At 39.5% G+C, this 23,435-nt stretch overlaps 2 protein-coding genes across 4 annotated transcripts; one reads left to right on the plus strand and one right to left on the minus strand.

Moving 5' to 3' along the window:
• On the plus strand, positions 1-10,217 carry LOC136707079 (zinc finger protein 892-like). The gene is made up of 5 exons (XM_066680959.1): positions 1-367; positions 2,775-2,852; positions 4,893-5,043; positions 5,130-5,335; positions 6,072-10,217. Exons 1-5 carry the CDS (start codon positions 83-85, stop codon positions 7,257-7,259), a joined length of 1,908 nt encoding a protein of 635 aa, XP_066537056.1. The 5' UTR covers positions 1-82; the 3' UTR covers positions 7,260-10,217.
• Positions 10,218-10,974: 757 nt separating this feature from the next.
• LOC136707083 (zinc finger protein 850-like) lies at positions 10,975-22,643 on the minus strand. 3 transcript variants are annotated; one of them, XM_066680966.1, is made up of 3 exons: positions 22,606-22,643; positions 18,867-20,190; positions 10,975-14,075 (listed from the first exon to the last, which is right to left on the minus strand). In XM_066680966.1, the coding sequence occupies exons 2-3, from the start codon at positions 20,141-20,143 to the stop codon at positions 13,004-13,006; spliced, it is 2,349 nt and encodes a 782-aa protein (XP_066537063.1). In that variant the 5' UTR covers positions 20,144-20,190; positions 22,606-22,643; the 3' UTR covers positions 10,975-13,003. The 3 variants fall into 3 exon arrangements, with proteins under 3 accessions (XP_066537063.1, XP_066537062.1, XP_066537061.1); XM_066680965.1 differs by lacking the exons at positions 18,867-20,190; positions 22,606-22,643 and adding an exon at positions 15,133-15,169 and having other exon boundaries at positions 10,975-14,285; XM_066680964.1 differs by lacking the exons at positions 18,867-20,190; positions 22,606-22,643 and adding an exon at positions 14,965-15,155 and having other exon boundaries at positions 10,975-14,285.
• Between the last annotated feature and the right edge of the window lie 792 nt (positions 22,644-23,435).

Below are 23,435 nucleotides of genomic sequence, written 5' to 3' on the forward strand. Positions count from 1 at the left end.
CAGTGAAAGAGGGCTCCCATTTGGGTCCTCGGGGTGCTCGATTTGTTTGGGTTCAGGTTGCGGCAGGACACTGGGGCAGACGATGTGGGGGAAGACGTCTAAACGCTGCAGTGTGGTGGGCTGTCGACAGGAGAACGTGTCTCTCCACACTCTGCCCAAACAGCCCGCCATTAGAGCCGAGTGGCTCAAGTTCATCTTCGAGGAAATCCCGCAGAGTTTCAGCCCCAACCTAACCGTCTGCTCGGCACATTTCAGCGCGGATTGTTTTCTCAACCAGGAGCAATACAACGCGGGCTTCGCAAAAAAGTTACTGCTCAGAGAGGGCGCCATTCCTGATCTGTTCAACTCCATCACCAAACAGCAGCCTGTAAGTCCACGAGGCGGGGTTCCCTCTCCAGCCCCACTGTCATAACTCCAAAACACGGCTTTAGCACACTTTTACAACACTGTAATTCTGCTCATACCTCTACCAGTACCTGACATATACCTGTCAGGCGTCAAATTCAAGACGTATTTGCCTCGTTGATATTTTTATGAGCAGACTTCAACATCAGCATCTTCTTCGTGTTGACATGCTGCATTTTTGAGTCTCTGCTAAAGGCGTTCTATACCAGCTCAGAGAGGTTGTCTAAACTCGGTATATATGTGTAAAAAAAGATACATTTAGGTCATTTTACATGTTCATAGCTGTCATACTGTTGTGCACCAAATGAAGGTGCAGGCAGCAGGTTTGCCATTGCACTGCCACTTTAAAGGAACACTAAGTAGTATTAGTATGTGTAACCTTAAAATTACTGCCTCAAAATCATTGTCATGTTTCACTGACCTGTAATAAGGAGAACAGAGCTTCTGCTACTCTGGGCTCAACACTGCCAAAACTACCCTATGTAACTTCGGAAGGCAGGCAAGGACCCACCCCCTCTCCCCTCTTTTCCCACCTTTCAGGGCAGTGCTGTAAAAGTGAACTAAATTGAACTAGGTAGTGAAACGTCCTAGTGCCTACTTTTATTGCTCCAGGCAGGACTGGGTATGTGCACCCTTGGGTACCCACCGGTTTTTCTGTGGCATCCCACTTCTGACACCAGTGCTGCTGAAGGAGGTAGTTAACAATAGGTGCATAACTGTCATACGCTTGTGCACCTGCTGAAGATGCAGGCATTAGGTTTTCCACAGCACCAGCTCTGTAGTGGTGTAGCCACGCAAAGGCATTGCTATTGAAGACATCTTTATTGATTTATGAGGGCACGTTCACTCTTAATTGTTCATTCATTCATCCATTATCTGTAAGTGCTTATCCAGTTCAGGGTCACGGTGGGTCCAGAGCCTACCTGGAATCATTGGGTGCAAGGCAGGAATACACCCTGGAGGGGGCGCCAGTCCTTCACAGGGCACACACACTTGCACCTACGGACACTTTTGAGTCACCAATCCACCTACCAACGTGTGTTTTTGGACTGTGGGAGGAAACTGGAGCACCCGGAAGAAACCCACGCAGACACTGGGAGAACACACCAAACTCCTAACAGACAGTCACCTGGAGCGGGAATCGAACCCACAACCTCCTGGCCCCTGGAGCTGTCAGACTGCGACACTACCTGCTGCACCACTGTGCCGCCCAACTCTTAATTAATTTATCAATTTATTAGATTTGTTTTTTTTTATTACATTTACAGCGTAGACATTGTGTGATTTGGCTGTATTTATACTTTGTTTCTACTGTGCCAGAAAAAGCATCTTACAATGAGCATGCCATGCCACATCTGCGTTAAATATGAGCCAGACTTTAAATCGTGTTCACACAGGAAATCTGGAAAATGTCTGGGGAATCAGGTCCAGATATATATTGCGTAGTTGCTTTTACACACATGTAGCGTGCAGCCAGATATTTACAGTGTCATTCTCACAGCTCGGTTTAGTGCGTGCAGGAGGCATGGCATGGTCATTATTGGCTCTACATGGACTCCCTTGAACATTACCCAGACTTTGTACTAGAGGGCTGGCAGGATAAAGTCCAGGTAACAGCTGCTACAACTGTTACTGATGTTTGCATTTACACATACAGGTCCTCCAGGTAATGTCCGGAAAAGTTCTGGGTTACAGTGTGTGTGAAAGGGGCTTCAGGCATTGATTGACATTGATGCAGAGCAGACCACACTGCCATGAAGTTTTCAATCTGCCACTGGATTTTGTCCCTTTTGACTTCTGACACTAATGTGGTTTCAATTTGTCAGGAAAAAAGAAACAGTTAATGGGAGACACATGATGGAACTGGAAAAATGGCTCATTTTTAATTGCACTTTTAATACATTACATTTTTATTTAAATATGCAGTATTAGTTACTTTTCATAATATTCAGAATTCAAATAACACTCAAAAAATGTGAAAACTTTTAATGTTGTTTTTTTTTGTTTGTTTGTTTGATTTAAATCTAATTTTGCTTCACTGTGTCTGGGTAAGATCTCTGAGCTCAGCTGTAAAATGGCTCCACACAGGAGTGCTTTTACCGCTTGTGGAAAATGGCAGCTGTGTTACACTAAATGTAGACAGCAGCCCATACTTTGAAAAGACCATTTTATTTTTCCCACTGGAATATTAAGTGATTTAAAGAGTCTTTTCAATCACATTTGTTGCTTTTCTCCATCTCACCCCAGTCTTTACTTCTCTCTGTATGTTCTGTAAGATCGTAGTGGACTTTGGGATTGTGCTTTTTACTAGATTTGTGATTATTATTTTAATCTCATTCACTCTGTCTATCTCTCTCTCTCTCTCATAGTACAGCGGAGAGACGGAGCTGCCAGCTGGGAATTCTCTCAGTCCTGATGACCAGTCCATTTTTGTATTTAAATGTGAGGTAAGTAGTGATGTTATAACTGTCTTATCTGTATTATTATTACTGATGCTTAAAATGTATCTCAAGTTTCATGTTTCCGTCATTTTAATATATAAATTTCTAGTATTTCTAATGACAAACAAACATGTTAATAGCATATGTATTATAGTAAATGATTTGTGATTTGTTATACATTTTCTTTAGTTCTGACTTTAAAATCATCCAGCCTGGAGACCAAAGTTCAATTGATGGCTTTCTTCACCAAACCTAAGATATTTCCTGTTATTTTCGTGCTGTGAATTTGTTTATCACATATTTATATTCGGTCAGAATCATTTCCAAGCAATAGCTGTAGTTGGACACACTACACTGGATGGTGCTTGTAGTAGGACAATGAATGGAAGCAAGGTGTTTAGTTCCCTACAAGAGCCTCTGGGGTTACAAATATCTGCACTTTATAAATATCTGTTTATGAACTGCACCACAAAAGGGTGCTTCTCATTGCATCAAATACACTATGTGGCCTCACTTTAAATATACTTTAGCATAGTGGTTCTCAAACCAGTCCTTGGAGCATCCACATTTTTTTTTTCTTCAACTCAACATTCAGCACAGTCTTTGGGCCCTGACGACCAATTTTAGAACTTTTAGAACAATTGGTTTAGAACATTAGAAAGTTGAGATGTTGAGAGAGTGTGTGATTTAACTGGATTTTTATAATGTATGACATATCACCCATGCAAATGACAATACAAAGAGATTCAGTGTATACAGAAATTTGAGGCATATGTGCTCTTTTTGTGGACCTTCTATATATACCGTGTTTCCCCGATAGTAAGACACCCCCGATAGTAAGACGCAGTGTGGGTTTTAGGGGGGTCGGCTAATGTAAGACGTACCCCGAAAGTAAGACATAGTAAACTGTACGTTGGAAAAATATAAGCCATAGTACCGGTACCTTTTGCTGCATTAACTGCGGGATGCGGACGGATCTGGAGCGGAATGAGCGGAGGGATGTGGAGGCCGCGGGAGCAGCAGTAATGTTGTCCGTGGTCCAACACGCAGCCTCAGTGCCCTCATGTGCAGCCGCTGGTGGCCGCTCTGATTGGCATGGCCATGGTTGTCATGGAATAAATCTGTTTTATCTTCCAGTATAACATATTCAAACTGTTCGTTCTTACCGTTTTTCATTGTTTTACATGTTATACATGGAAATACCGTCATGATACGATTGTAACAAGACATTCTTGGCACTTGCTTTTATAAAACTGTTTTATGGTGAATACCATACTGTTCAGGTTGTTAATAAATGTTAATTTTATGGTTAAAACAAAAATCGACGTTTTTTACCAATATAAGACATACCCCGAAAGTAAGACATAGTGGGACTTTCGGGGGTAAAAAGAATGTAAGACACTGTCTTACTTTCGGGGAAACACGGTATTAATATTCTTCCTATATTTAGTTAGTACTTTATGTTTTGTAAAAGGAGATTTCTGTGTTCATCCAGAGATACAAATTCATTCATTGTCTGTAACTACTTATCCAGTTCAGGGTCGCGATGGGTCCGGAGCTTACCCGGAATCATTGGACGCAAGTGGGGAACACACCATGTTGAAGGCACCAGTCCTTCACAGGGCGACGCACACTCACACATTTACACCTAAGGACACTTTTGAGTCGCCAATCCACCTACCAACGTGTGTTTTTGAACCGTGGGAGGAAACCGGAGCACCCAGAGGAAACCCACGCGGGCACAGGGAGAACACACCAAACTCCTCACAGACAGTCACCTGGACCGGGACTTAAACCCACAACCTCCAGGTCCCTGGAGCTGTGTGACTGCAACACTACCTGCTGCACCACCATGCCGCCAGGGACAAATGTTTAATTCTGGAGAATTCTGTTAATTAGATCCCCACATTGACTGTCTGATATCATAAAATAATAAAAATGAAACTATAAGCCAAATTCATTTAATGCGTTATCACTGACTGATGCCCTAAAAAATCCGTATTTAAGCATACATATTAAGTAAATGAGTAAATGTCTCTTCTGAAGGATGATGACACTTTCTGGCTGAGCGGTGGCTCTCAAAGCGAACTACCACGAACGCGGGACATCGGGCTGCAGTGTGATCCCCTGCCCAAGCCTGTTAGGACTGTAGGAACCCAGCTGTCTGCCAGCACACTGATACAGAGACGCAGCCAGGGTCAGCAGACCTCATGATTTCTATATCAAAAATTTATTATTCATTTTTTATATATCTTACAAACCCAAACTGTTTCTCTTGTGTAGGTGTTTTAGTTGCTCCTAAGACTAGAGAGGCTGGTGTTGGCACTTATAAGCAAGTCAAGCAACACTTTAGCGAGATGACCTCCCACTTCAGAGTTGAAAAACCTGCAGCAGAGTTGAGTGATGACACTCTATCTACAGCTCCACAGATTGAAACAACTGCGTCTTCATTAAGCCCACAAGAACACTCACCACTGGAGGTTGTGGTGGTAAGTGCAATGGGCAAGTAATCAAATTAATATAAACTTAAGCAAACATTGACAAGACAGGAAAATTTGAAGAATAACATGATATACAACTATAAAATTAATAAAAGTGTGTTTGCACAGGAGCTTAATATCAGGAGCATTTTGTAGTTCTACAATTACAAACTGTCCTATCTAATGCTCTGCATACTTTGTTTGCCCCCTATCATACAGTTCTTCAATGGTCAGGACCCTCACAGAATCACTCAGCTGCTGTGACACTGACGTGGTGGTGGTGTGTTGTGTTATGAGTGGATCGGACACAGCAGTGCTGGGGGTCCTGACCATTGAAGAACAGAGTGTGAGGGGGCAGTTAAAGTATACAGAACAACAGATTGACTAGTTTGTAATTGTAGAATTACAACATACTCCTGTCTGGTTAGTGGAGCTGAGAGAATGGACCGTGAGTGTAGAAACGAGAAGGTGGTCATAACCTTTTTTAACCCAGTAGATTACAAACAGTTACTACAGCAAAGTGTGAACTAATTCAGTTGTTACCCATGATTTGTTAAGAAATGTTGGATGCCTTATAATTTTTGGCTAAATAATGTAGTCCATGTTTATATTTCCATTATTTTTGTGGATTTGAATGTCCAATTTTTGGGATATTTTTTAAACAAATTTATATTCCTACCTGCAATTTACACACACATCCTGTAATAAATTAAAGACCAGATGTTTTCTCTTCTGCTTTTCTCAGAAAACTGGTGTAGTTTCATCTGAAGAAGAGGCAGAAGCGGAGGAGGAGGATGAGGCGGAGGAAGAGGAGGACATCTTGAGCGATGAGGAGGACAATGCAGAAGTCGAACATGATGATCCTGAATACCTGCCCAGTTCCCCTGGTCAGAGCTCTGAGAGCTCTAAAGAAGACGAGGAATCCCATTCCCATAAACCATTTCAGAACACGTTAAGACCAGTTGTTTGGTGTCTGCACTGTGAGGCCCATGCCGAAATCTCTTGCACGATTAAGAAGCACCAAAGGGTCTACGGCTGTCCAAAGTGTGTTTCTGAGGAAACCATTGAGATCCAGGGCTCAGAGGACTTGCCTGTTCGCTTTGAGAATAGAATCAGCTTTCACAAGCACGCCATTACCGTACACAATGCTCCAGAAAAACCCCCAGAGTTCAAGACTTGCGAGGACTGTAATAAGTTAAACCGAGTGGACGATGAGCACCATGTATGTGAATGCAAGATAAAACTGTTCTCCTGTGAGCTGTGTTCCAAACGCTTCCTAACGGATAACGGTCGAAAGGTTCATTACCGTAGACTCCATGGGAACTATACACACTTCTGTAAGTACTGCATGACTCACTTTACCACGAAAGAATCCAAGCTTCAGCACGAGCAGGTCCATAATACACGAGGTTTACCGTACAGTTGTCCAAGCTGCTCAAAAAGATTTAAAGACTTTCATCAACGAAACAATCACCTTAAAAGCCACGGCAGCCAGAAAGGGTACCTTTGTAGCACGTGTGGCATGAGGTTCCCAAAAGCAACAAGTTATGAACGGCACCTGCTCATCCATTCAGGAGAAAAGCCCTACAGATGTGAGGTGTGTGAACGGTCCTTCAACCAAGCCGGGCACCTGAAGTCTCACATGCGTCTCCACACGGGAGAGAAGCCCTTTATGTGTGAACAGTGTGGAGAGTGTTTCAACCACAACGTCAGCCTGAAGAACCATCTGCTGCGCCAGCATGGCATCGACGCTAAATTCCTACCAACAAAAGAAGGCAAACGAATAGGCAGACCACACAGTGAAGTTCCTTTGAAAAGGAGATTTAAGGAAAGCCATAAAAATATCACAGAGCACTGCTCCTCAGCTCCTCCTGAGTTGGAAGGTGAGGATGTGTTGTGTGAGCCAGACTCAGAAGAAAGCCAGGAGCCGTGAATTTGCTGCAGAGGAAGCCAAACCGGAGAGCACACAAAGGAAAAGAAAAGCAAAAGCATGGCAGTGAGTCGTGTGAGTTGAGGGACCTCTAACCCAAGCTATCTGCTCTTTGATGTCCTGGAGAGGGACACTTTCAAGGGACTGGTGACTAGAAAACTATGTTCAAAAACAAGTTTTACAGTTCTGGCATTATTTTCATAACCATTCTATGGTATTTTATTTCAATTAATTTACTAAATGCATTACAGGAGCTTTCAAACTCCAACCAAACAACCTTTTCTGGTTTAAACAGAGAGTTTGTTGTTTTCATTGTTTATCTTGCACAGGAAAAAAAACATAGCTGCTCTTTTTATTAGAATACACTAGTTCTGCACTTCTGTCGTGTTACGAATGTAGTCAAACATTAGTAGGTTTTTCATTTTTATCCTATTTTAAGAGTTAATTACATAAACATACGGCATTTACATAATATTTGTCTTCTGTCTAAGTTCTATTAGTCTCGGAGGGCCATATTTGATCTTGTAAAGTGGACATCTGGGGACGATGATAAATTCGGATGGGAATGTAGACCTGTTACAGTGGGAACAAACAGTGGGAAGTTTCTACCTAAGTTCAGTACATTGTAAAGGCAACATCTGTAGTCGATGGATAACATGCTGTTAGCCCACGGATGTTTATAGTGTTTGTTAGCTATGGCTGCAGGTATCTCTCAAACTCCTATTAGAAGGCAGCACACTATATGTTGTAAAATAAGCATAAAGTCTTGTAAAGGAATTAGAACTTCTCACTATCTAACTTTCCTACCGTACAGGGATGTATTAGAGGGGAAAAAAATCACCTTTTCAGTGCATTTGCACTTTACCGTGGGGATCTGGAGCATCTACCAATCCGCAATCCTTCAGATAAGACAACACAGTCAGTTTTCTATGGGCTAAGTCAGAAAACACAGGATAATAAGAGTTGTTCTGATTTGTGCTGCTTCTTACATAGTGTCCAGAGACTCTAGACTTGGTCTGCCTCCTTGCCCAAGTGTATCCAATCACAGCGCTGGACATATGTTCATGTGAGAGTCCAAAGACTATGTTAAACAGAGCAGATCAAGCACAATGGGCATGGAAATAGAAGTGTACAAATTAAATATGGAGACGATAAGAGAATAAAATGAAATCCAGAGTTTCTGCTTCTCACTTCTGGACACGGTTGTGAAATGAGCTGTGGATCAATCACACAATCTAACTGTTCTCGAATGTGATGGAGGTCCATCCAACAACTTTGAGATGAACTGGAGTGGAGTTGTTGTGATCTCAAGCTAATTATATAACCTGATCACATCAATGTACTTGAGGATGAAATCCTCACTCAAATGTTCCTACATCTAGTCTAGAAAATTAAAAGCTGCAGAAAGAAACTACCTATCCTCCATCCTTTAACTGCAAACTAGTCGCCATAGGCCCACTGTTGACATGTTATTTGGGTAGTAGATCATGATCAGCACAGCAAACTGAACATCTTTAACCACTGTTTCTTAAATAGAAACTGGTAACTATGAACAACACTTACATTCTTTTCCTCGTTTCAAAGTTAACTTTTCTAGACACATTTCCAATGTATTGCACAGAATCTATGGTTTAACAGAAGATGACACTACAGCCCCAGATTGCAGATTAGCATTATAACTTTATCCACAGCTAAAACAAGCAGCTATCCTGCTTTTCACGTGCTTTCTGTACTTATCTGGCTATGTGAATCATTCTCAACATTTGACTAGAATGATGTCCCCTGGTACAAACCAAATGGGATGGAGTAGGCTAATTTCTCTTTACATTCTGGTGACAATGAAAAATAAAAAACAGAAGAGCCTACTTCTTCCAGTGTGGGAGCTGAAGGACAGTCAGTAGACTTTTAAATATTTTTTTGCAGCATGGTTGCTTCTTATAGTCAACTGAATATGTTCCATAAAATGTAGTAGTCATTTTTTTTGTATCCTAATTTGGGATATATAATTAAAAACATCAAAGAGGAGAGCATTCAATATGTGAATGTAAAAAATTTACAATAAAGTGAGACTGATGTTCTAGATACATCTAGAATACAGACAGGATGCAAAAATATAACACGTGTCCAGATGTTTAAATATGGAATTCCAAAGATTTCTTGACACATTAAAATGAGACAATTCTGCTCGTTTAAGCTGAATCCACTGTGGACAAAGTAAATACCATCTCCTTAGAAGACATGAGGAAGACATGACCAAGCTCAGTTCCAAGTGTAATTTAAGAATTTATACATCCCCCATTGGACAGTGGAGCATTGGAACCACATTCTTTAGAGCAGAGATGCACAGTAAACATTGGGGAGATTATAAAAAAATATATATATATTTATACACAATTGTCATAGAAAAATATTTTTATATGTTGCCTTTTTTTTTTTTTAAATGTATATTTATTTATTTTTTTTACTTGGTCTTAAGTTCTCAAAAACCTGGCAAGGGTCTGCTCTGGAGTGATGGAGCTCCTTCCATCTTCAGCATGAGATGGAGTGCGGTTTGTGATCCAGATTTAATGCTTCATTAATCTTCATGACCTGACATAACTAATGCTCTTGTGGCCGAGTGCCATAAATTTTCAAAGAAATGTACCAACCGTTAGTGCCAAGCGTTCTGAGTAAAGAGTTAAAGCTGTTACTACAACAAATGGGCATTTGTTACTGCAGTAAATCTCCATAGTCATTCTATTGATCTCGGATTAACTAGAGGAAAAAAAAAAAGGTGTCCACAAAGGTATGGCCACACAGTGTATTATACTTTTACTAGCACCGTACAGAAAACATTTATTGCTATAGGTTTCAGATGTGCTGAAATGCAGATTTGTGGTAATCCAACAATGCTGATCATTTTGCTTTTCCTGAATACAATAAATAATCTTTTTGAAGCATTTCTGATACTTGATTCACTGTTTAAAAACTTGGTACAATCTAAACTCTTGTCATTACTGCATATAACAAAATATTTCCTATGATTTTTGGATACAGTGCGGGACTTGAACCCACAACCTCCAGGTCCCTGGAGCTGTGTGACTGTGACACTACCTGCCGCCCATTCAAATATCCTTGATTAAAATAAATAAATAATACTTTAAAAAAAAAAAAAAAAAGTCTAAGAACAGAGTGTAAATTAAAGTTAACAGAGTGTAAATTAAATTGAATTCTAATTAAAGTCTGTGTAGTACTTTATGTAAGTAAACATATATTTAAAGCATTTATTTGAAACCATAAATGCAATAAAACATATTTTAAAAAGAATTATAGTAAATTCAATCTGAAAGACGTAAAATAACAGCAGGATTCTTATTCATAAAACTTCACAGAGAAGGAATGCTGATCTTGAATCTATGTCAGTAAACGGAAAATAAAAAGAAAACCTTATCTTAAATTAACACTCATACCCAGATATGCTTTATAAATACAGGCATGGCTATTAAGTGTACACTGTTATCAATGTATTATCAAATTCAAAAGAAAACATGTTTGAAAAAGTTATTTTGGGAGACTCTTTGAGTGAACCTTTTAAAATGATCAAATTATTTTAAAAAATCTTACTACTGAAACAGTTTTGATTGTTTAATTGGGCTTGACTAATTTATAGTATAACCAGAAAACAGACACAAAAATATCAAATATAAAATATAAATTTATGTTTTAATACTTACTGGTAATGTATACATATTACAAAACTGTATACAACATATACAGAAAAAAATATATATAATGGCTTTGTCCCAAAGTGTATTCAATATTTCTTTATCTCATGAGAAGCCAGCGCTAATGGAAACTCATCCTCTGTCAATCTGATCTCTACTGAAAGTCCTTCAATTTGATGAGAATTCTTCCAAGAATGTGTATTTTTTATTTAGGTTTAAGGTTATAAATGTGTATTACAGTTTCCAACTGTAGCAAAACAACCTCATGTCTGGATATATTAACTTCTTATATTGCTGCATATTTGAACAAACTGCATCTTTAGTGTCCATGCATATAAGGTTTCACCTTCCAGGATTATGAAGCCCCCATTGGTAACAGAGCGCAGTGGGAACTGAAGCCAAATTTTACTAAACTATACAACTTGTCCATGTATACACTGTGTTTTTTACATTGCCTATCTGTTATGAAGAGTACTGATATATGCATGAGGATATGCATGATGAGTAAATAGAATATCAAATCTGGAAATCAAAGATTGAAATTACCTCCAAACGTGGAAAATCATGTAAAGAGATGAGGATTTTCCTGCTCCATAGATGGGTAATATTGACTTTGCTGTTTCAGATTATTTAGGTAAGAACCCACTGAATATTCCTGAGACTGCTAACTGCATGAAAGTGGACACAGACAAAGAGCTACAAAACTAAACACAAGTTACCAACGTATTAGAAGTAAATAAAACTGTGGTAATTTGAACTGAGTAAACTTCAGCCACATGCAAACAAGTTGTTTTTCTCCTCAAACATACATTCCACCTTAAAAGATGTTGGGCTTCTGAACCAGAAGAGAAATTCTAGTGTATACCTCAGAAATGAAAACCCCATCATCCTGAAACTGTAATAGGAAGTCTGACAGGTTGAAATATTTGAGGCAAAACTGACTTTAAAATGTATGTCAAATTCATTAATTCATTCATTCATCCAGTTCAGGGTTGCGGTGGGTCCAGAGCGTAGACAGAATCACTGGGCACAAGGCAGGAACACACCCTGTAGGGGGCGCTAGGCCTTCACAGGACACCACATTCACACGTTCACTCAAACCTATGGACAATTTTGAGGAGCCAATCCACCTGCCAACACTTTTATTTATTTATTCATTTTGACTGTGGAAGAAAGCCAGAGGAAACCTATGCAGACACAGGGAGAACACACCCAACTCCTGACAGACATGTCATGCTTGTCAAATCTCAGTACAGGTGCCGCCTGAAATCCCTGAGGAATATTACAGACTAAATATTTGATATGACAGTAAAACAGAACAAAACCAAAGCAGAAAAGTATTTACGTTTATATAAAACTATTTTGTATTCAATTAATATACTTTGTCTTTGTGTGCAAATATACATTGGAACATGGCAAAAATGTTGTCAACTGTTTGATTCAGTCTGACTGTCAAATAAAAACATAATATTACCTCAGTAAAACATTACCAGTAAATCCTGAACCTCTAAATAAGACACAGCAGCATATAATGTTTTTTAATTATTTTCATTTATGTTAATAGGGAATTTGAGCACTTTAGGCAGTATAACCAAAAAATTAAAAACTACATTCGTCTGTCTTTCCTCACCTGCTGAGATGCTGTATCTTGGGACTAAAGTTTTTGAAATAATTTGCTGAGTTCTTTGAAGGACAGAGTACTACCAGTATGGCAGGATACAGCACGTGGACATAACAGCACAGGGTTGTCATAATTGCTTCTCTGCTGTCTACAATGACAAAAAAATTTGTGTGAAAATTAAAATGCATTTTCCCATTCATTTCGAGCCACAGAAGCAGATTCATGTTCTTATTTGCTTGGTTAATGTGTGTCAGTTTCACAAATTCCTAGAATGAACAGTTCATTAATTTTGCATGTGTTTATCTTGTATTATAAGCTAAAGTATATGCACAATAACTACAAAGCTAAAGTACAAATCTCACATTTATGGACAGTGCTGGCAAATGACTACTAACTTTTTTGTAACACATTTTAATTTCCTGCTAGCAGCATTTGTGTGTTTTAAAATTACTTGACTGGCTGAAGCTCTTCCCACACTCTGAGCACTGATAGGGTTTCTCTCCTGTGTGAATGCGCTTGTGTCTTATCAGGTTACTATTTTGTCTAAAACTCTTACCACACTCAGGGCACTGATATAATTTCTCTCTCCTGTGAATGTGCTGATGAGCTTTAAGGTTACCTCTGTCTCTAAATCTCATCCCACACTCAGAGCAGCGGTGGGGCTTTTCTCCTGTGTGAATGCGAAGATGTCTTTGAAGACAACCACTAAAATTCTTTCCACATTCTGAGCAGAAATACGGCTTCTCTCCCGTGTGAATGCGCTGGTGTATTAAGAGAGTGCTCTGCAGATTAAACCTCTTGCCACACTCTGAGCAGGAATACGGTTTTTCCCCTGTGTGAATGCGCTGGTGCGTTTGGAGATTACTGTGTTGACAGAAACCTCTTCCGCATTCTGAGCAAGTGTACGGCCTCTCTCCTGTGTGAATCCGCTTGTGTGTTTTAAGGTTGGCTCTGTTTCTAAAACTCTTCCCACACTCTGAGCAGTGATATGGCTTCTCTCCTGTGTGAATGTGCATGTGTGCATGAAGAGTACTCTTAAGATTAAATCTCTTCCCACACTCGGAGCAGGAATACGGCTTCTCCCCTGTGTGCACACGCTCATGTCGATGAAGGTGACTCTGGTAAATAAACCCCCTCCCGCACTTTGAGCAGGAATATGGTTTCTCTCCTGTGTGGATGCGCTTGTGCAGTATAAGGCTTGACAGTCTAGTAAAACTCTTCCCACACTCTGAGCAGTGATGTGGTTTCTCTCCTGTGTGAATACGCTGATGTGCTTCCAAGTAACTCTGTAGTGTAAAACTCCTCCCACACTCTGAACAGGAATATGGTTTTACTCCTGTGTGCGTGCGTTGGTGTATTTCCAGGTAACGTTGTAAAGTGAAACTCTTCCCACACTCTGAGCAGGAAAAGGGTTTCTCTCCTTGGTGGATCATCACATGCTGTTGAAGCTGACTCTGGTAAATAAAGCTTCTTCCACACACAGAGCAGGAATATGTTTTTTCTCTTGTGTACATGGATGGGTGGCACTGCTGATTATCTTGATTTCTGTCCTCATTTTGCACTTGGCTGACAGATGCTTTGGTGTGGACAGGATTAGAGCAGGATTGTTCAGCATTGGAGTTGCCTGCAGTACTCTCAAACTTTATCTCTTCAGAGCTCAGCATTGTGACAGTGCTCTTGGTGGGTTTGGAACAGGACAATTTTCTAGAGAAGGGGGAAAAAACAACACCAACAACCATGAAATCAATGTATGATAAAAGAGACATTTCTGAGGAGAGTAGACAAATATATTTTTATATGAAAGTGGAAAGCCGCCATATTGGATCAAGCTTTTCAAATGGGAAGTTGATCATGTAGTATATAAAAGAAATGTCTTGCAGAGTCATAATTTGCATATATATATACTTGACTCCTGGAGGATGCTTTGGCTCAAACTAGTGCAGTTCAGTTTGTTTTATGATTGTTTATTAATTATAATATTTTACATAAATTCCTGCACATGCACATGGAATTTTCCATTCCACTATTTCCACCTAGCACTTATTTTTCTTTTGTACGCTCATTAGTTTCCAGAATGTTCTGCCGTTGCTGTCTTATGACGTCAGTTGAAACTATAGGCAGACACCTGTTGTGTTTAGGTACAGTGTTTAAATTAGTATATATTATTTAATACATTTCCCAGAAATATCACAGCAAATATACAAAAGGGTAAAGTGAAACAGCAATTTAAATCTCCACTAAGAACATTATCGACCAACCTCGTGTATTTTGAGTATTCATCTAAACACTACACAAATCGTAACAGTGCCCTCCGTTTGCCGAATACAGCTGAAAAATCATTATCAACAAATAAGTACAAACAGGAGCTAAGGGCTAACATTACCTCAGTCAGCCAGTTCTTAATGAAGACTGCATTCCTGTTTCACAGTTTACACACTTTACATTCTACTCTTTTTTATGAAATTCAGTCTTTATGGACATTTCTGCAAGAATCTCTGAAAAGCATAAGGCGTTGTGTGACGGAGTGAATACGTGTCGAACAGCGCCCTACTTTCACAGCTCCGCTCCTGCTTCTCCCTCTTCTTCTTAAACCCGAACCGAATCAGATTTAGGGGCTTTACTTTACAGCCACCTAGTGAACTGGAGGGTCATGTGGAAACTTTGTGGATACTTGTAGACTCAAAGAATCTCTGAAAATTAAGCTTAATAGTACAGTGCCTTGCCAATATAGCTATAAAACGTTGTCCATTTTAATCAAGTCCACTGACCATATAGTTGCACTTGGTATTTCGGTAGTTATAGACTGTAGTCCATCGCTTTGGATACGTTGTTAAACCCCTTTCACACTGTTCAAAAATATCTGTCCAACACAGAGCATCCAGTGACTACAAAAAAGGATGGTAGATGACCAGTAAAAACTGCAGTAAAATATAAGACACTGTCTAACTGTCTTTGCATTTATAAGATGGATCAACAGGTGTCTAATACAGGGGCCTGAGAGTGGGCACATTTTAAAGTCTCCAGCAGCGCTGCTGTGCAGCTGTACCACAACATCTGTGCTGCCAAAAGTATACATACCATGTTGATACTGACACTTGAAGAATGATGAAAAGACACTATACCGGTATATCCAAACTACACACTGCAACTGTAGAACTTAAATGTGCACTATATGGTAAGAGAGCCTTCAAAAATTAACAGTAACAGCCAAATACCATCCATCAATCCATTATCTGTAACTGCTTATCCAGTTCAGGGTCACAGTGGGTCCAGAGCCTACCTGGAATCATTGGGCGCAAGGGAGGAATACACCCTGGAGGAGGCACCAGTCCTTCACAGGGCAACAAACACACTCACACGTTCACTCACACCTACGGACACTTTTGAGTCACCAATCCACCTACCCATGTGTTTTTTGGACTGTGGGAGGAAACTGGAGCACCTGGAGGAAACCCACACAGACACAGGGAGAACACACCAACTCCTCACAGACAATCACCCGGAGTGGGAATCGAACTCACAACCTCCAGGTCCCTGGAGCTGTGTGACTGCGACACTACCTGCTGCGCCACTGCCAAATACAATTGTGTCATTTTTCTGGTCAGTGTATTTAGCAACAGATCCATCTGGTTTCTTATTTCCATAATTATATTTACATCTCAGAACAATTTTACTAGTATTTAAATTAAACTAAAATTAGTTTTCTGACAAAGATTCTAACCAGACTATATGTGGCTGACCCAATAACCCTTAGAGAAAATGCTGTATAATGTTTATTTCCACTACAGGTCAATGCTCTGCTCTACTCTACTGTTCCTACTGTACATATATGATAAGCTTAATTCTCCAATGTAGACCTGATGGGACACCCATTTCAAAAAATTGTGTGATTACTTAAAGCCCAGGCAACTCACATTCACTGTCAAAAATATTTGTTAGCTTAATATTATAATTCACCAGACAAGAGACTAGCAATTCATTTGACCATTTACTGAGGATAAACAGGATTATATTAAATTCATACATGATGTAACAAAGTGGCATGGCTATGCAGGCAGATAGATTTGGGGTTTGGGGGGGATGGGCGTTGCAACAGTTGTGTGATTAATGACTAAAAGTGCAGAAATACCCTGCTACTTCACCATGGTAATACAGTGACATAATAATAATAATAAGAAGAAAATTGTTTACATATTTTGCCATCTTCTACAGCTCAAACTGCTTTACATATGCTTGCTGAAAGGCATGAAAAACTGTGGACATTCACAATAATAATTACTAATGCTTTACACACAACCAATAAAAGGCATTAAAAATGGAAACTTGTAGACATCCACAATAAAAGCAATTACAAAAATGGGAAAACAGTACACAGTACGATGAACAGTGAGGAGTTAACATTTCTGATTTACAATGAGGAGAAATATCATGTCAATGACATTTCAATGAGACACAGGTCACCTTGGTGCATCTCTTTATATACGATGTAATGTGGTGAGGTGCAAATGCCGACATGCAAAGCCAGGAGATATAAGGAGATTATTACAATAATGAAGACACAAAGTGAGAACATGGGCTGTGTCATAAAGATGTAAGAATGCACTTGTAAACATGATCAAAGTTTGTCAATGAAGAGTCCAGAATCAAAGATAACGCTGATTTTCTAAAAAGAAATACATTTAACAGGAATGGTGTGTCCATAGAAAATGGCGAATCCACCACCGAGCACTAAGAAGTAAGACAAGTCAGGCAGAATAATTACTTAAAGCAAAAAAAATAAATAAAAATTAAAATATGGTGTTTCTGTCAGACACGACATATCAGTGTTTTTATTTCATATATGTTCATTAACAATGTATGCCTCGTTTTTGAGAGAATTAATGTTCTTGGTGGGGTTTGTCACTTCAGTATATAACCTTCAACCACAAGTGCCCATTAAACGTTCAAAGATTAGCTAGATTTACTTCAGCTTGTTTCTCTAATTGTGCCAGTTCACAGACCTAATGGCAATATACCTGGGAGAAGATTTTTAGATGATCCTTAGACATATAGAACCTTTCTAATTTTCTTTGAGATCATAGCTGACCCAAGTAACGTCAGATAAACAGCATCATAAAGTAGTGTGGACACCAACATAATGTGTCTAAGTTTTCAGTAAAGGTATCACCAACAGAAGAACTCAAGACAATCATCCACTAATGGTGCTTTTCAACTGCATGATACCTACTCAGCTCAGATCTGATTTTTTGCTTTTTCCACAGCTCAAATCTGGTACCTGATATGGGGAACTGGTAATTTTTAGTGCCTGCTCATGTGCGTTTTCAAGCAAGCCGTGTAGAGTCTAAACATTTAAAGTGCAGAGTGTTGATCAACTAGAGACTTGTCAATCATCACCTCCAGCTCAGAATAGCCATCTGTAAAATCTCCAGTTTGCAACAAAATTTGCTATAACTTTGTTTTGATCCAACACAAAATGGCAGCTCCTAAAATTATGCTGTGGTCTTTTAAAGAGGTTGAAATGCTCCTTGGATTGGAATTGGGAACAGGGAATTGGAACTGGAATACAGTGCCATGTTCGGTCAATAAATAAATAAATAAATAAATGTTACCGTCGCCAATGTTGTGAGTTTCAATCGCCAGCCTGCGATTCTTGCAGATGACGATTTGCAAGTCACTAGCTACATTTCACAGGAGCTGTGCTAATGTAAACACACTAAGAAACCAGGGTTGAAAATCAAGGCGAGCTGTGTAAATAAAGTAAATACTTGAGGTGAGTAAATACCATGCAACACAAAAATGCCATTATTTTGTGCCCCACAAATATATATAAAAAGTTACTTTTTACTGGTTTAACTGTGTGTGGAAGGCTTTAAACTTGACATAAAATATCTGAGGATGTGAATATTGGTGAGATCAGGTACTGATATCTGAAGATTAGTTTTGGATCACAAAAGCCCCATTAAATCATCCTAATGGCACTTAATGGGGCTGACTCACCCCAGAGAACACAATGTCATGCCTTTACAAGCCCATTTATTTTCTCCATTCCCATGCTTTTCTATGTATAGGAAGCTACATATGCTTTGAGTTACAATTCAATGTCTGTATCCACAGTGGGTGTACCTTACATTATTTGAATGTATTAATTATAATTAGCGTGTACAAACTTGGAGTTTATTTATCTACTCTGTGCACTGATACAGTTTGTCTCCTTTATGAATGCGCTTGTGTCGTATAAGGTTACTATTTTGTTTAAAGCTTTTCCCGCACTCAGGGCACTGATATAATTTCTCTCTCCTGTGAATGTGCTGGTGTGATTTAAGGTTGCTTCTGTGTCTAAATCTCATCCCACACTCCGAGCAACAATACGGTTTCTCTCCCGTGTGAATGCGCTGGTGTCTTTGAAGACTACCACTAAAATTCTTTCCACATTCTGAGCAGAAATACGGCTTCTCTCCCGTGTGAGTGCGCTGGTGTATTAAGAGAGTGCTCTGCAGATTAAACCTCTTTCCGCACTCTGAGCAGGAATACGGTCTTTCCCCTGTGTGAATGCGCTGGTGCGTTTTGAGATGACTCCGGTGAGTAAAGCTCTTCTCACACTCTGAGCATGAATACGGCCTCTCTCCTGTGTGAACGCGCTGGTGGGATTTAAGATTCCCGCTGTCTCTAAAGTTCTTCCCACACTCTGAGCAGTGATATGGCTTCTCTCCTGTGTGAATGTGCATGTGTGCTTGAAGTGTACTCTTCAGATTGAAGCTCTTCCCACACTCGGAGCAGGAATACGGCTTCTCCCCTGTGTGCACGCGCTCGTGTCGATGAAGGTGACTCTGGTAAATAAAACTCTTGCCACATACTGAGCAGGAATATGGTTTCTCTCCTGCGTGGATGCGCAGATGCAGTCTGAGACTTGAGAGTCTAGTAAAACTCATCCCACACTCTGAGCACTGATGTGGTTTCTCTCCTGTGTGAATACGCTGATGTGCTTCTAAGTAACTCTGTAGTGTAAAACTCCTCCCACACTCTGAACAGGAATATGGTTTTACTCCTGTGTGAGTGCACTGGTGTATTTCCAGGTAGCGTTGTAGAGTGAAACTCTTCCCACACTCTGAGCAGCAAAAGGGTTTCTCTCCTGTGTGGATCACCTCGTGCCGTTGAAGTTGACTCTGGTAAATAAAACCCCTTCCACACACAGAGCAGGAATAGGGTTTCTCTCCTCTGTGAATATGTTGGTGTAGTCTGAGACTAGTGAGTCTGGTGAAACTCATCTCACACTCGGAGCAAGAATATGGTTTTTCTCCTGTGTGAATGCGCTGGTGTGATTTTAGGTAGCTCTGTAGTGTAAAACTCTTCCCACAGTCTAAGCAGGAAAACGGCTTCTTTTTCTCCTGTTTTTCCCCTGTTTGAATGAGCTGGTGACACTGCTGATTAAGCTGAGATCTCTCGTCCATATTTGTCTTCAATTGGCTGTGAAATGCATTAGTGCTGAAGGGATCAGAGCATGGATCACTGGAGCTCTCAGTATGCGCCATGTTCTCCAATTTTATTTCTGCTGATTTCAGCATTGTGGTACTCTTCTCCTGATGTGTTCCCACCAGGATGTTATATTTTTCTGAAAGAAGAAAAAAGAAAAATCTTAAAGCAATGTGAAATGCAACAAAAGTTTGACTGTTTGAAATATGAAGTTTTTGAGAACTCTCCAGAAAAGGCAATACTTAGTTAAAGTCAAAGTGAAATGTTTGAAAGCTGGCTTCATGATGTGAAAATGTACTAAAACATATATTACTGTGCAAAAATTTGAGTTAGAAGTTAATTTATTGGATTTCTAGTAAAATGGCCATCAAATATATATGTTCTAGTTTGCAGTGAACAGTACTTGCATTACATTCATTGCTTCTTTTGTTTTTGGAAGACTTGCTTTCAGCTTTTCAAAGAGGACATTTTCACACCTCCAAACTTCAGTCTTAGAGTCTTGTGAGAATCTTAAAATAAGTAAACAAACATGAAAATGAAGTACTGTTTATGTGAAGGTGTCAGATGTGGCACTCTACCAGGCCTTACACACTTGTTAAGAGTTAAGGTATTCCTCAGAAATATCTCTTCAAATTTAACATGTATTTAGTGCAGTGTACACCATATTAAAGGCAGATTTTTAGTACAGACTTGAAACTAACCTGCCACAAAGTACAGTTTGGGCTAGAATTTTTGCATGACATGGCAATCATGCTTGAGACTCAGCATAATAAATAGACATTCGACTTCACTTTAAATTAGACATGAACCTCATGACTAGAAAAGACTCCAGACCCAAAGCCAAAAGAAGGCATGACGTATATATGCCTTGCTGAAACAACAGGCTGAATGCTGTTCTAAGCTGGATCCTGCTGGTCTGATGCTGGTTTAGCTGGTGACCCTGCAGGGTCATTCTGACAGACCAGGGCAAGGTCCAAAACACCATATGTGCTCTGACTAAATGACCATCTCTGCAGCCTGAGATAACTCCTTTCTGAGCATGGCAAAATCTCACTCCACACTGAAGAACTTTAGCATGAACTACAACTTTTATTTTAAATCAGACTAAAGTTGACTGAGAGACAGGAAATAGAGTCTATTAGTCTTTCTTTGACTAATCAATATGAATAACAGTCATGCCTCGGTCTATTTCTTTCTGCTGTTGATTATGTACAAACCACATTCTCAACAAAGTTGGGATGCAATGAAAATGTATATTAAAAACAAAATGCAATGATGTGCAAATAATGTATACTCTATATTTATTTGAAAATTGTACCAAGACAACCTTGTAAATATTGAAACTGAGTCAATGTATTATTTTTCTAATTTGATGCCAGCAAAATTTTCCAAAAAAGGTTGGGACAATGACATGTTTAACATTGGGTTGCCTCATCTCTTCATTCAACAGCACATGAAAATATTTGGGAACTGATGAGACCAATTCCTGTATTGAAATGTTTCCCATTTTTGCTTGTTCCAGGATTGGTGCTGCTCGACAATTCAGGTTTCCATTATAGAGTTTTCCTTTCATAATGCACCAACTGTTTTTCAGTGGCTGACTCTTTTACTAAGGAGCCATGCTGTTGTAATCCATGCAGACTGTGGACTGGCCTTCTTACTGAAATAAGCAAAGCGTTCCCAGAAAAAAATAACTGCATGGAAGCATACCCCAAAACCAGTATATATAATTATATACAGTGCCTTCACACATGGTTTCTTCTTTGAATGATAGAGATTTAAGTTGCATTCATGGATGCAGCCTCAAAATGTGTTCACAGGTAATAGTTGTGGGAAATGGTTTTGGGCCATGTCTCTTGCATATAGAGATTTTCCTTCATTTCACTGACCTATTGGCAATTAACCTTATTTCTTTCTTTCTTGTGGTGTTTGTTAAAAATGTTAAAATATTTTTGAATAGCATTTTTTCACAATATATTACTTACTGTGTCTAAAAATATAGAATGAATGCACAATTTTTCACTTTATTTTTGTTTTTATTCTGAAAAATTGTTGTCTGCGTCTCGACAACATTTTGAGACACTCAAGCTTTTAGTCAAATAAAAATACAATTATTCTAAGTTAGTATTAGTCTGATTAACAGAGAACATATCACTGTAAAAGACTTAAAACCTGGACAAACTGCAGTTGTTATGATTTTAAAGCCTGAATGAATCCAGTTAGAGACTGGATGCGGTGCAACGGAACAGCAGAAGCGCTGTATCAATCCGCCGCCTATTTCCAGTCATGGTTCACCGAGTATTATCTTGTCAACCATAAATAAAACTTCATATAGTGCCCCCCGACTGCTCAACACAGCCTTGTCAAGAAATACAAACGCAAACACAGGAGCTAAGAGCTAACATTAGCTCAGCAACACCTGTCTGAATGAAGTCTGCTTTTCTGTTTGAAAACACACGTTACACCCCACTTCTCAAAAACCAGTCTCTCCAGACACTTCTGTGCAAATCACCGAAACGCACAATGACAGTGTAAGTGTTGGACAGCGCCCTACTTTCACAGCTCTGCTCCTGCAGCTCCCTCTTCTTCTTCGCCGAGGGGTTTTATAGCTATTGGTAAACACCGCCACTTTCTGGTGAGGAGTATGGACTGGGATTATTTTTCCTCTCATTTCTGTTACACAAGTCCAGTTAGGAACTGTACACACCTGGCTGACTCCCAAATATTTCTTAAACGTGTACAGAGTTAGGGAGAATGAGTTAAAAGACCTAAGAAATAGCCATTTCTGTCAAATTTCAACAAATATCCAATGCATACACCAAAAAAAATAACATCAATCTGAAACTTTACAGATATAACATCGCTTACCTGTGCTTTAGTTATATCATAAAACAAACATAATCACTCTTGTAGGAATTGATCTTTCTTTCACACTGAGGTAAAAACTCACTAGGTACATAGCGCTGGCGTAGTCCAAGACTACATATTCTAGTTAAACTTTTCCCAGTGATATGGTTTTTCTGCTGTGTGAATGCACTGTTGTGTTTGTAAGGAGTAACTCTGTAGAGTAAAATTCTTCCCACACTCTGAGCAGGAATATGGCTTCCCTGCTGTGCGAATGCTTGGGTGTAGGTGAAGCTGAGTTCTATTCTATTCTGTGTTTTTCAGCATCCTGCTGTGAGACTTTTTGCTAGAATCCATATCTCTTATTTACTTTATTGTGATTCCACACTGAAATCCAACACCTGCCTACTTCCTCCAGCTGTTTCTGTCACAAACTCTTAGGAAGAGCGTCTCTACTGATCTTCCTATTAGGTTTGTACTTATTTTGTACTTTGTACTAATACTGTGCTTAGCATTTACAAAGACCACAGTAGAGTAAAA

This window comes from Hoplias malabaricus, chromosome 9 (assembly GCF_029633855.1).
Source record: "Hoplias malabaricus isolate fHopMal1 chromosome 9, fHopMal1.hap1, whole genome shotgun sequence".
Classification (NCBI taxonomy): Eukaryota; Metazoa; Chordata; class Actinopteri; order Characiformes; family Erythrinidae; genus Hoplias; species Hoplias malabaricus.